Here is a 12,194-nt window from a genome sequence, read left to right as displayed (position 1 = left end):
CTTTGTTACAGAAGCAGATCAGCACCTCAAAACAATATTGTGCCACACTTGAGCACATAAAGAGAGAATTTGTTCCAGAGAAGCTGGACCAGGTAGAACAGGTGGAACAGTGACGGCCAGACAAATTCGCTCTGGTCGCAGCCACCATCTGGATAGTGAGGGGCTTATGAGAATTTGATGCCCCATCACACCCTTCTGTGTGTTCTGATGGTGGCTTCAACAAATCCAAGCTAATCACCTAGCCTGGTTGAAACACTGACCAGTCATTTTTTCAAACTCACCACTTGGCTCCAGGATACAGGAGCTGAGCTGTACAGTATCCAACCTAAAAAGCCACCTATAAACCCCAAGATGGGAAGAAAGAAGGACCTGAATTTAAAATTGACAGGAAGAGTGGAAATGAGTGGAAATCTGGCAGTGTAACTTGTCTGCTGACTTGTCTTTCAGTCAGCAAAGAGCTGACACAAAACACCCATCCAGTACATCAGCATGACCAGGACATACACTTTTCTATCATGCTGACACTGTAAAACTGCAGTTAGCCTTTGAACTCTTCAAAAACATAAAAAATATTCGTAACATGACCCGTGTAAGCAGCCAAATTTCAAACGAATTTGCTCCTTCTTATTGTACTTTGTTCATTGTTCTCATTTATATCTTCTAAAACAAGACCCGACATATTATCAGCAATATGATGTGTGACTGCCTGCATGCGTATCAGTCATTTTCCTTTCATCAAAAGGGCACAGTTCTTTGGAGGTGAGACTTGAAGCCCTGCTTGCTCGCAACGTAAATGGGAAAGCGAACGCATTACCAACAGCTTTCTTTGAGCTCTGACATTCCCTCCACATCCTCCTCTGTATCTTTTACCCCCTGTAGTCTCTCGCTCTATGTATTTGATTAGTCTCTCTCAGGCAGTCAGATTAGAGTGCTGTTTGCTGTGCAGAGATCCATCTGCATACAGCGGTCGGTTTTACGCTGTGGGTTAGCCCCCACAGTTTCCAGGCCCCTAATGCAATCTGAGCCATTAGGATACAATGGAGCCGGTGTAGGGCAGCGATTAGAGCATGTCTGATAGAGTGGGGCCAACCCAGCGGTCTATTAAGAAGAGCCATGCAGCTACGCAATGCACTCACTCATCACTTCTCTGACGTGTATCATGTTGTCGGATTTTAAGAAGGAGCAAAAAAAAAAAAACAGCCTTCTCAATTTTTTCCTTATTTTAATACTGACCTTGAGGTTCTGTCAGTGTGCGGCTGTGTTATTCAGTGCTAAGAAGTAGACTAGCCTTCTTTACTCTGGCATTTCTATCTAATTATTTTTTATCACACTTTAGAAGGATATATTGGATTGTTTCTCCACTACATTTGTCTGACAGTTTACTCTGCTCTGTCTTATTACAGTTTGCCAGAGCCATGCTAGCGTTTTACCTCCAATTCCAGTCTTTAAACTAAGCTAAGCTAAGCTAAGCTAACCAGTGGTGGTGGCTTCATTTACCATACAAACAAGGAGGTGGCAACAAGTAATAAGCATATTTTTTTCTCCTTTAAAGTAAAGAACCAGAACATTTTTTTGAATGGTTTGTTATTTAGTGAGTGCTTCATAGTGAAGACGAAACAGAAGGGCTTAATATTGTAGCTACGAGTCAGCGTGAGAAACAATATGAGGTAGCAAAAATGTTTAGGTTTATACTTTTTTGGTTTATGCAAATGTGATTTATATAGCATAATTCTCTGTAGTCAAGCTTTTGTTTGTCTTTAGACTCAGAGGAAGACAAACGAGATGGAGATCAGGTGGAGTGAGGACTCATCTGTATACTACAGTGTTGGCATGGCAACTGCCATCCCACTTTATTATTCCTCTTTGTATTCTATTATTCACTTTCTCGTTCATATTATTTCTCACACCCTACATCTGACGTATGCTGCAGGGCAGAACTGTGCGCTAACCTTTTCATTCAATGGACCCATCATTACTCCTCTGTCACTCCCCTCTGCTTTCATTGCTCCAAACTCTCAATCTTTCTCTGCTGCCCCCTAACCTCTGTCGACAATATTAAGACTTGTGAAAGATATATACAGTGTGGCCTGCCACCATTCCTATTTGCTGTCAGTCCTAATGTCACCCCGGGCCTCTCGCAGCCCTTTTCCCATTTGCTGTGCTTTGATGGGTTGTGTTTGTCAAAGCTCTTTCTCCCTCTTGCTCTCTCTCCTGTGTTTTATTGGCAGAACAGCTGTGAAGAATCTGCTGCCAGAACATTGAAGTTTGTGCCAGATAATTATTCTTTTGCATAATTTAGTTGACTCTTTTTTTATTTTTAAAGATGACAAAAAACATTAGGGATACCAACTGTGCAGGTGTGATCAAAACCACATGAGCTAACATTGACAACCACACACACAACGCGAGGGACTCGTGTAGAGGTAGAGCATAAAATATAGTAAAAAATAAAATAATACAAATATACTTGACAGCAGATCAAACCATATGGCATCGTGGCAGAGGTGTTAGCTGCAAGCCTTGGTTAAGCATCGGCATATGGTGTTGCATAAATACTTTGAAATTTTCGGCAAACGATATGATTTGCTTTAGTGATATCTGTCAAATTGCATAATCGCAGGATAGTTTGACCTGTTATAGAGACACATCTCAATAATCCGCTCCCACACAATTCCGCGTCATGGCTCATCCGATTAAGGGTGCACACAGAGAACCACAATGTTAAACGGATTAGGACAGGAGCAATAGTCTAATTATGCAGGATTATGTCGTATAGACTCAGTAGAGGTGTGGTTATAAATGTATAAGTCTAATGAAATCAGACAAATCCCGAAAGTTAAAACTAAGGTAATATCTCTCTCCTGTCAATTGTGCATACTTTTAAAGAGGAAATTAATTGTATTGCATTGAATTAAATGTAATATAATTTCAGGGTACCCATTGCAAGTAAATGTGTCAACTCGCTGCTCAGAGCAACATATAGTAAAATAATGAACAACTAAAGGGTCAAATTACCTTAAAACACCTTTTATAGTCCAAACAATACATATTTGAAGAGGGATTCTGTATTACTCAATTTAAGGAGGTTATTTCTATGCTGCTCCTGCTGCTCCTGCTTCTCCTGCTTCTACGTCACCCGTGCACGTATTTTGGACATTATAGTTGTGGTATAGCAAGATAAATACGTTATACGAAAATGCATTGATAATGCTCCTAAAATGTGAAAATGATTCTGTTAATGCCTGTGTTTCTGACTTGAAGTTGCCAGATACAGCGTCCTTTTAAGGGTGTAACAGGTGCTTATACGCGACCAGATATGCCTTTTATTATAGAGGCAGTCGCCTTTAAGCAGCAGTTTCAAATACCAAATGGATCACATGTTTTCTGGTGCTACATTTAAAAAATGTTTTAAAAAACCCCCAAATAGCCCGAGTACAATAAATTAGGCATTTGTTTGGCGCCTACATCTTACAAACCCTGCCACCTGTTTCAGCGCTTATTTCGCTCCTCTGATTCCGTCCAATGGGAATGAACGGCAGGTCTGGAGGCGGAGAAAGAGGGAGAGAAGTTGGAGGAGCGAGTGAGAGACAGATCCGGGGAGACAGAGAGCTGTAGATTGAGTAGAAGTCGGTGGAGCCACACATTAAATCACAGACTTCATTGCTCATCTGAGGAGTGTTACTTGACGTCCAGCTTTGCGTTTTTTTATTGTTGCCAGTTTATGTCGCTGCACATTTGTGACCTGCAGCCACAGGTTGACCGATGTAATCCAGTCACTATGGATTATTCCTCTTCGTCTCGAGTCGATTGTCATTGACGGTATCGAAATGGGCACCGTCGAGAGATCAGCGGTGATTGAGAAAGAAACAAACTGATCGTATCAGGTGGAGACGGAGGCAACATTTGTGGGGAGCGACGCACAATTTCCAGAGAAAAGCGAGGGACCTGTGGAGGGACCTTTATGCGAGGAGGCGAAGCGAAAAGATGATGGGATGGCCGTGACAACATGAAAAAGAAAAAGTGTGGTGGTCTATTTTCATCCAGCCAGTGATCCAACGCAACTAACCTGGGGGACAGGGACCGAGAGAGAAGAGGTAGGAGGTAGGTAGAGAAACAGACAGGGAGGAGGGGGCCATGAAGGTGTCTGGTTATATCATGCTGAAAGTAGGTTATTATTTTTGGATTAATCAAATGAAGCCAATTTATGGTTAACTGAGGCGTACACAGAGTACTTCATGTGCTGTCAAACTGGACTGAGGAGGAATTATTATCCTTTAGTCTCAGAGCTTGATCTCATTGTGAAGCCAAAGGATCGGCACCATCCTTCTGCCTTTACATCAGTGTAACACAGATGACATTTTATTGCATAGATTGCTGGAAGCACTGTGGGATGTGAGAGAAAGAGAGGACACTGGAAAACACAGAGAGAGGTCACTGAGAGAGGCTGACTAGGCAGCTGACTCAAATGTGACTTAAGGAATAACATATTCCCCAATTATGGACACTCTTCCTCACTCTGATGCCCCTCTTTGTCACACATCTTCAGCTTTTTTAGTTCAGACTTTACCCTTATTTGTCTTAACTGACCATCATCCATCACAATGCTCCCTCCAGCCACTTGCTCTGTCTGTCCTGTATGCATTGCTGCCGTCATGATGAATAGTCTGTCCCGGTGTGTTCTCTATTTTTCTTTACAGTTCTGCTCTTCTCTTGTTTTGTGTTTGTTTGTAGAAAGTTGCGTGGCCAAAGCCGTGACCATGGAGCCTCCCCCCTCTCTGAGCTTGGCTCTGCTAGGAGGGAGCGAGGATGAGGACCAGCGCTTCCTCCTTCCCCTGAGCAGTATTTCCCATCCCTCCACAACTGGCAACCAGCCAGGATCAAACCACTCCAACCACATGGGAGGATCAAGCCTCGACCGTCTAAATGGCAGCACCCCGTCCCTGTCCCCTGCCACGCCCAACTTACCTCCATCATCACTCCCCAAGTTGCCCCTGTCATCCTCTGGAGCCCAGCCTCTGCCCCCAGCCATACCCAACGCCCTGCACCCAACCAGCACCCCGCTCTCCTCCTGCCTGGGCTCGCAGCACAGCCTGAGTGGGGATAACTCCCCAGTCTACAATGCCCTCTTTTACTCGTCCCATTCGCCCTCGATGGAGCGAGAGAGGGACAGGGAAAGAGAGAGGGGCTGCAAGCACAGGCAGGCCAGCCCTCTTGTTCACCGCCGGGACAGTAACCCCTTCACAGAGATCGCCATGAGCTCCTGTAAGTACACAGGCGGGGTCATGAAGCCCCTGAGCCGCCTCAGCGCTTCCCGCAGAAACCTCATCGAATCAGACAGCAGCAGTGAAACCAAAGAGGGTGGCGTTTCAGCTGTTGCCGGGGCAACGGCCGCTGGGGGGCATGACCGACAGCGAGAAGCCCCTCCTACCTCTTTGGTGGCCCAGTCTTCTACCAATCCACCCCCAATTCATAGCCCTCCAGAGATTGTGATTTCTTCCAAAGAAGACTCGCCATACCTCAGGGCGGGTTATGACATCACTGATTCCACTTCAAACCAGATGTCCATATACCACCAGAACCATGCGCTGGTGGAGAGCAGGCGGGCGCCGACAGGGAGGGGCAGCAGGCAAGGGGCGGTAGGTGGGGTTGGGGCGGTAGGGGCAGTCGGGGGGGTGGGCACGGGGGCCAGGGGCAGCACCTCCAAGGCCTCCAAAAGGAAGAACCAAAACATTGGCTATAAACTGGGGCACCGTAGGGCACTGTTCGAGAAGAGAAAGAGGCTGAGCGACTATGCCCTGATCTTCGGGATGTTTGGCATCGTCGTCATGGTGATTGAGACGGAGCTGTCCTGGGGCGTGTACAACAAGGTGAGAGGACAGACAAGGGACACTTCCCTGATTTTACACATACAGTAAAGATCACTTCAAAGACATGGTTGTATAAGTTGTTTTCTCAGGAGGAGATAACTACTCAGAGGAAGTCATACTAATGTCATCAGGGTGATCTTTCATAGAGACTTTAAATTTATAGAAAAAACTTGTGGTTCAGGGGTGTGTGAATTTGAAAAAAAAAGTGTTCCTTGACAGGTAGGGTCCATAGTAAGTTTAGGATCTGGTAATATTGGGGTTTGACTCTTAGTAGGGACTAAAAGCTTAACTATCTGCATCTGCTTCAAAAATGTTGACCACTATGTTTAATCTTTCCCCCTAGAGTGCAATCATATATTGGTTGATTGCACCTTTAATGAACATGAAAAAGGCCCTCAAATCTTCCACCAGGCTGTCTTTATGGGTGTAGTGCTGTGCACTGGTGCTGAGCTGGAATCTCCTTGGGTGACTTTGACTGATTTTGGTGACTTTTTGCCTTTATTTTGACCGTTGCCAGCAAAAATGACATGAAAAGGACATGTTACAAGTCACTAACGACTAATTTCCCTGACGTTAAGACGAAGTCAGAATAGGTGACTGGTAGAGAAAAATGTTCACAGAAAACAGTAGATATGTCTTGTTAAGGCAACTGGACTAATCTGTATTATAATTTCAGATCTAGCAGGATAACAGTGTCTGCGAGTTAGGGCGGTAAACCTAAATCTCATTTTGGTTTACAGTGTTTGGCTAGCACCAGCAGCCTGCTCTCATGCAGCTGAACGTCCTCAAGCTTGTGCTGAATGCTGTTACGCATTGCTCCGGTCGAGTGGTAATATGGCAGTTTATTTTGAAACAGCGTACATACAGACTCATTTCCATTTTCTAGCTGATTTTAATTTTACCAAACTGTGGTGGTTTTACTATAAGTAATTAATTGTCCCTCTCTCCATCTCAATGCTTGTGGGATAACCAGGCTAATGTGTGGTTTGTTTGAATCGCGCTCATCTCTATCCACCAGTCAGATTTGAACCATGGAGATTGAATGCTTGCGGTTGTCTTCAAACTTTGGCAATTTTTTCAGGCAATTGGTCGATTATATAAGAGTCACCTCTCACACCTCATTCACTAATGACCTCACCAAGTTACCAACACCATCTTGTTGTTGTCATTGTTGTTGTTGTTAACTGTTTTGACCAGGCTTGACAGTTGCTTCTTCTCAATGATGTAATACAACGCTGCTAAAGACATGGGGGCAGATTATCAGTAGGAGGCCAGGATCTCATTTGTCTGTGTAATGGGGAGTGTAATAAGCTGAATCGGCCCCTGGCTGCTATTGTCTGTTTATTTTGGCTCTGTTTGTGTATGTGTGTGTGTGTGTCACATTGTCCCAGTGAGATCTGGAGCATGTTGAGCTCACCTTCATGATGCCGAGATACTTTTGGCCTTGTTCCAGCCCTTTTTTCAGTCTGACATGTCACAGTGGCTTGGTTTTCTTTAGCTAATAAGGTGGAAACATTATTTCCACTTATGCAGCTTGTCATTCATGGATCACTGACCATGTGACGACGGGTAAAGGATGATGTGAGGGCACAGGTTTACAGGTAAGTCATTGGAATAGCCCATCTGGATATGTTTTTTGCGATATTTTCCTGCTCTGTTTTGGTTTGCAGTCTCAGAGTATCTCTTTGTTACTGTCGATGCTGGAAAAATCAGCCTGTTCCTGGTCGACTACAGTCTTTGCCTCTGTCTCCCACCCATTTCTTGAGGAAAACCTTTTAAGAGTCTATGTCTTTTTCTTAATGAAAATTCATGTTTGGTATTCCCCTCTTTCAAGCTTTCCCTGTGTCATTTCTCCCTTTCTGTCGACCCATTCTCCTCCCTGAAAGGGACGGCGGACACTTATAATGCTCTCTTTCTCTGCCCGTGTCCTTTCCTATTTCAACTCCACGCCTGTCTCTTTATCTTTATCTTTCTTTCATTATTCCCCTCACTTTCTCGCTCCCTCTGCTCCACTGCTCCTCCAGTGGGCGTCAAACTGCGGGAGTGTGATCGGAAGAGAGAAACGGCTGGGCGAGAAATGAAAGGCTGAAAAAGGAGAGAAAAAAGGAAAGGCGTTAATGAAAAGCCTGATTTAGGACCTTAAGCTACAACCAATACAGGCTTACTCTGAATCCAGCAGCATTGTCCAACATAACAATCTATGGACAGCCATGAATTTGAGCAGGGTGGTCAAAGTGTTTGCTCTCACTCTATATTAGTTATCTTTAAGGTGTCTAGTTCAGAACAAAAACACAAAGTTGAAGTAGAATAGTGTGCCTCCTCAATGCCTCAATTTAGGGTGGACAGTTAAGGATGCTTCAGCAGAGCGTGTTCAAAATTACTTTCTAAATGCAGAGCAACAATGTATACTTTTTCATGGGTTGGAGATTTGATTTGACTCCAACAGATACTGGAGTTCCTTCTGACAGTTCAGCCCTCACTTAGATAATTGAAGTGGAAAGAAGCCTGCTGGTTGTTGTGAAAGAAAATGGATATCGAGATTGTGAGGATGAAAGACAGGATGGGAGATGATGGAGATGAATGGGATGACAGTAAAAAGAGAAGTGGAGAGGTTCATGCTTTAAACCAGTTTAGGGGGGAGGTCTTCAATGATTTCTTGTATTGATTATTGATAATCACTCATCCACGCATGCACCGTCCACCCCGGCACACACATGCCGTACAAACTTACACACTGAAAATGGAAGCTGCCATTCTGGGGTGCTATGTTGTGTGCATCAGTGAGAGGCAGCGTGAGAGCGTGTGGGGAAATGTGATATAGTACAGAGATCATTTTTTCATTATTTAATATAAACTATTCAATACAGTCTCTCTCCATCTCTCCCTCCGTATCTCTTTCATATATATATTTATAAATATATTTATATACCCTGTTAACAGCACAGTATGCCTTTGAGTCTTTAACAATAGCTGTAAACTAAATGTCACTCCATGTGTGTGTATGTGATTCTACCAAACCAGCTGCTCTATCTTGCTACCAAAAATAGAGATGAAGAATAAGAATGGAACTAAACAGTGGGTGTGTGTGTATGTGGGTATTTGGGTGTGTGTGTGTGTGTGTATGTGGGTGGTGTGTGTGTGTGTGTGTGTGTGTGTGTGTGTGTGTGTGTGTGGGTGTGTGTGTGTGTGTGTGTGTGTGTGTGTCTTTGTGTTTACGAGTATGTTAGGAAGGATAAATGGAAAGGGGTTAACTGAGGAGGACATGGTGTTCGTGACTGTGGGTTCAGTGAGTAAGCATATGTATATTCATGTGCAGTAGCATTTTCAAGCACACACTGAAGCTGAGATTGTATTTTAGTATCCATCTAGTTGTTTTTCTTTAAAATTCTAAGTCAATCAAGGTCAAGGCCACTTTTTGATTAGTAAGATAAGTTTGAATGGAGATAAAACATTGCTTTGTATTCATATTCAGCAGTGGTCGAAAGCCCAAGCACAATTTTGAGGATTAATGCTAATTTACTTTATCTGAATACTTACTTCCCCATTGATACTCAGCGCTCTAGGCAGTGGCAGTAAATCCCTGTACTGAAAATGTCCAATCACAGTTGTTGAGCCACGGCGTATTATGCAGAGGGAATATTGAATGATGAAATAATTCATGAATGTGGAATTGTTTTATTTGCTGTGCTGGCAGCCTTGTGAGCTTTCCCACATCAAAAAAATAAAAACATCCAATTCAATAACTTGTCGAGAGACAGTTAGAGTCTCATGGGTGGCTCTGTATTTTTAACTCAACATTTTCTGGGGCCATTTCTCATGATCAGTGTCCCTGTGCCACACAACCAAGGACCTTTACTCCTCAAGTGTTAATGGCAGTGCGAGGACACATTCTCATAAAACACTTTATGAGCTTCTATTATTGATTTTATTAGGATCAGGTTAAAGATGAGGAAATCCCGCTCTGACATGTCTGACGTGTCTCTATCTCAGAATAACTGAGGTTATCTGACACCTGGGACATTACTATGTCACTGTCAGATCAATAGATCTCTTTACAAAGGCCCATGTGGCTCCCCGGGGCCCCTGCTTCCACACCACGTTTCAGGCCTGCAATGGAGCTATTCTGAGGGAACACACAGCTGCTGCCAACTTCACCTGTCAAGCCTTCAATACTCACACTTGACACACAGTACAGGATGGGAGTTGTGTGTGTGTGTGTGTGTGTGTGTGTGTGTGTGTGTGTGTGTGTGTGTGTGTGTGTGTGTGTGTGTGTGTGTGTGTGTGTGTGTGTGTGTGTGTGTGTGCGTGTGAACTTCTCACCACGAGTATTAATGATTTTGCAGAACAGTTGCAGTGGTCGCTTCCATTCTCCGTTTCCTTCCTTCTTCTCACTTACGGGCAGTGTTTATGTTCCTCCCCTGGCGAGCCTTAAATATGTCTTTGTTTCCCCGAGAGCGTCATTGCCATCTCAGCGGGCTTACACCATCTCCCACATTCCCCCTGCACTGCAAGCGTCTCTTCCTCACAACCCTTGCTTCCTTATTTATGAAGTTTCTTGTAGATATTTACTGGGAGACCTTTCAAACCTTTCTTTGTGAGGCCCTTAACAGCGGCTGCTTGATGCTTTTCAGACGGTTGGCTACCTGACGATCTTTAGGGAATTAAACCCACAAGCTGCCACCATATTCTCTTAAGGAGCCATCTCAGCACTTCTGCACGTCACTCCCCCTCCTCCCTTCAACCTCTTCTTCTACCTCCTCCTCTCTTTTCATCCACTCCACATTCCCTTCATCTTTAGATCACAGGCTTCTTTTTTTTTCTTTTAAGAATTTTTGGGGCAACCAGTGCCTTTTAATATAGTGACAATGCAGGTCAGAAACAGGGAGACAGAGGGGAAGACGCGCGGCAAAGGGACCCAGGCCGGATTTGAACCTGGGTCCACCGCATCCATCAAACCCCAGTATATGGCCGCCTGCTCTACCCACTGAGCTATACGACGGCCAGATCACAGGCTTCTAAGGGACGGTAGATCCCACAGGTCTTGCTACTAACAGGTACAAATGTGCTCCTATCTTTTAGTGTAACAGGCTAGGCTGCCTCTCTCTATGAGGGTGAGTGTGTCGTAAGACCTGGGTGTTAGACCTTGCATCATCCATCTGTAACCATAAACACTTGCGTCACGCGTCATCTTCTATCCTCCTATATCGTGTGTAACTCAATGTTTTTATGTTTTCAGTTCTGTCATATTAGTTCTCATGGATGCACCTGCTAGTGTGTGTGCGTGTGCATTCACAGCCCCTTTTGTTTGGATTTAATTGAGTGTGTAGGACTGTAATGGCGTGTGTCAATAGGCAGTTTGTGTGTGTGTGTGTGTGTGTGTGTGTGTGTGTGTGTGTGTGTGTGTGTGTGTGTGTGTGTGTGTGTGTGTGTGTGTGTGTGTGTGTGTGTGTGTGTGTGTGTGAGAGAGAGTGTGTGAGTGTGTGTGTGTGTGTGTGTGTGTGTGTGTGTGTGTGTGTGTGTGTGTGTATTTATCCTGCTAAGGTGGCCTGGCTCATCTGTCTACTGCCTGTTTCCCTGGAGACTGATTGCAAGAAGGCATTGCTCCGACAGGGAAAGACCCCCAAGGCTAACATGCTCACACAAAGACACACACACACACACACACACGCACACACCTTCATTACATGCATTACCAACACATGTAGCAAGAGACTTATTACGCTGTCAGTAATGTGTATTTGCTCTTACATCTGTGTCAATAAGGGTAAGGGACAATTAAGGAAAACCCTCATCTAGATACTACTGGTTCAGTGTTTGTGTGCATGTGTGTGCTGGGTTTGTGCATGTCTAAATGCTAAAGAACTAAGCAGTTCAAAAAGCTCATTATCTCTGCAAGGCATTGATCAATACGCACCAATGGCACACTTATGCACAGCCAGAAACACACTTAAAGACACATGTAGCACATGCACTCACATGTAAACATGATTAAATCTAGTATCGTAAATGATTGGTACAACTTCAATTTTACATTGATTCAGAAGTCTTCTCTTTTTCTCTTCTGTCTGTGCCTCTGAATTTCCAGAATCAAACAAATGTCAAACTGATTTAAAAGAATTTCATTTTAGTGTAGCGTCGAATATTTTGCATGTTGTCATGCTGTCTCTCTTAATGAACAAGAGTTTTCCTGTTTGCCTTTTCACATCAGACAATTTGACTTGTCGTAATGGGAAAAACACAGGTTTTATTAATTACATGAATTATGGCTCTGTTGTATTCAAGTGTCACAGTTCGCCGTGACAGTTCGCAAACATTCACAACACAATT

The 12,194-nt window shown here is 44.0% G+C and overlaps 1 protein-coding gene across 1 annotated transcript in view; it reads left to right on the top strand.

Annotated features, from left to right (window-relative positions):
- The first annotated feature begins 3,621 nt into the window (after positions 1-3,621).
- Positions 3,622-12,194, top strand: part of kcnn3 (potassium intermediate/small conductance calcium-activated channel, subfamily N, member 3) — a 43,957-nt gene continuing 35,384 nt past the window's right edge. The window contains 4 exon segments of the mRNA XM_063878222.1: positions 3,622-4,094; positions 4,732-5,324; positions 5,326-5,416; positions 5,419-5,867. Coding sequence (XP_063734292.1) covers positions 4,758-5,324; positions 5,326-5,416; positions 5,419-5,867 — 1,107 coding nt within the window. The 5' untranslated portion in view covers positions 3,622-4,094; positions 4,732-4,757.

Source organism: Eleginops maclovinus, chromosome 3 (genome assembly GCF_036324505.1).
Source record: "Eleginops maclovinus isolate JMC-PN-2008 ecotype Puerto Natales chromosome 3, JC_Emac_rtc_rv5, whole genome shotgun sequence".
Classification (NCBI taxonomy): domain Eukaryota; kingdom Metazoa; phylum Chordata; class Actinopteri; order Perciformes; family Eleginopidae; genus Eleginops; species Eleginops maclovinus.
The sequence above is the reverse complement of the archived record's forward strand: the minus strand, read 5'-3'. Positions and strand labels throughout refer to the sequence as shown.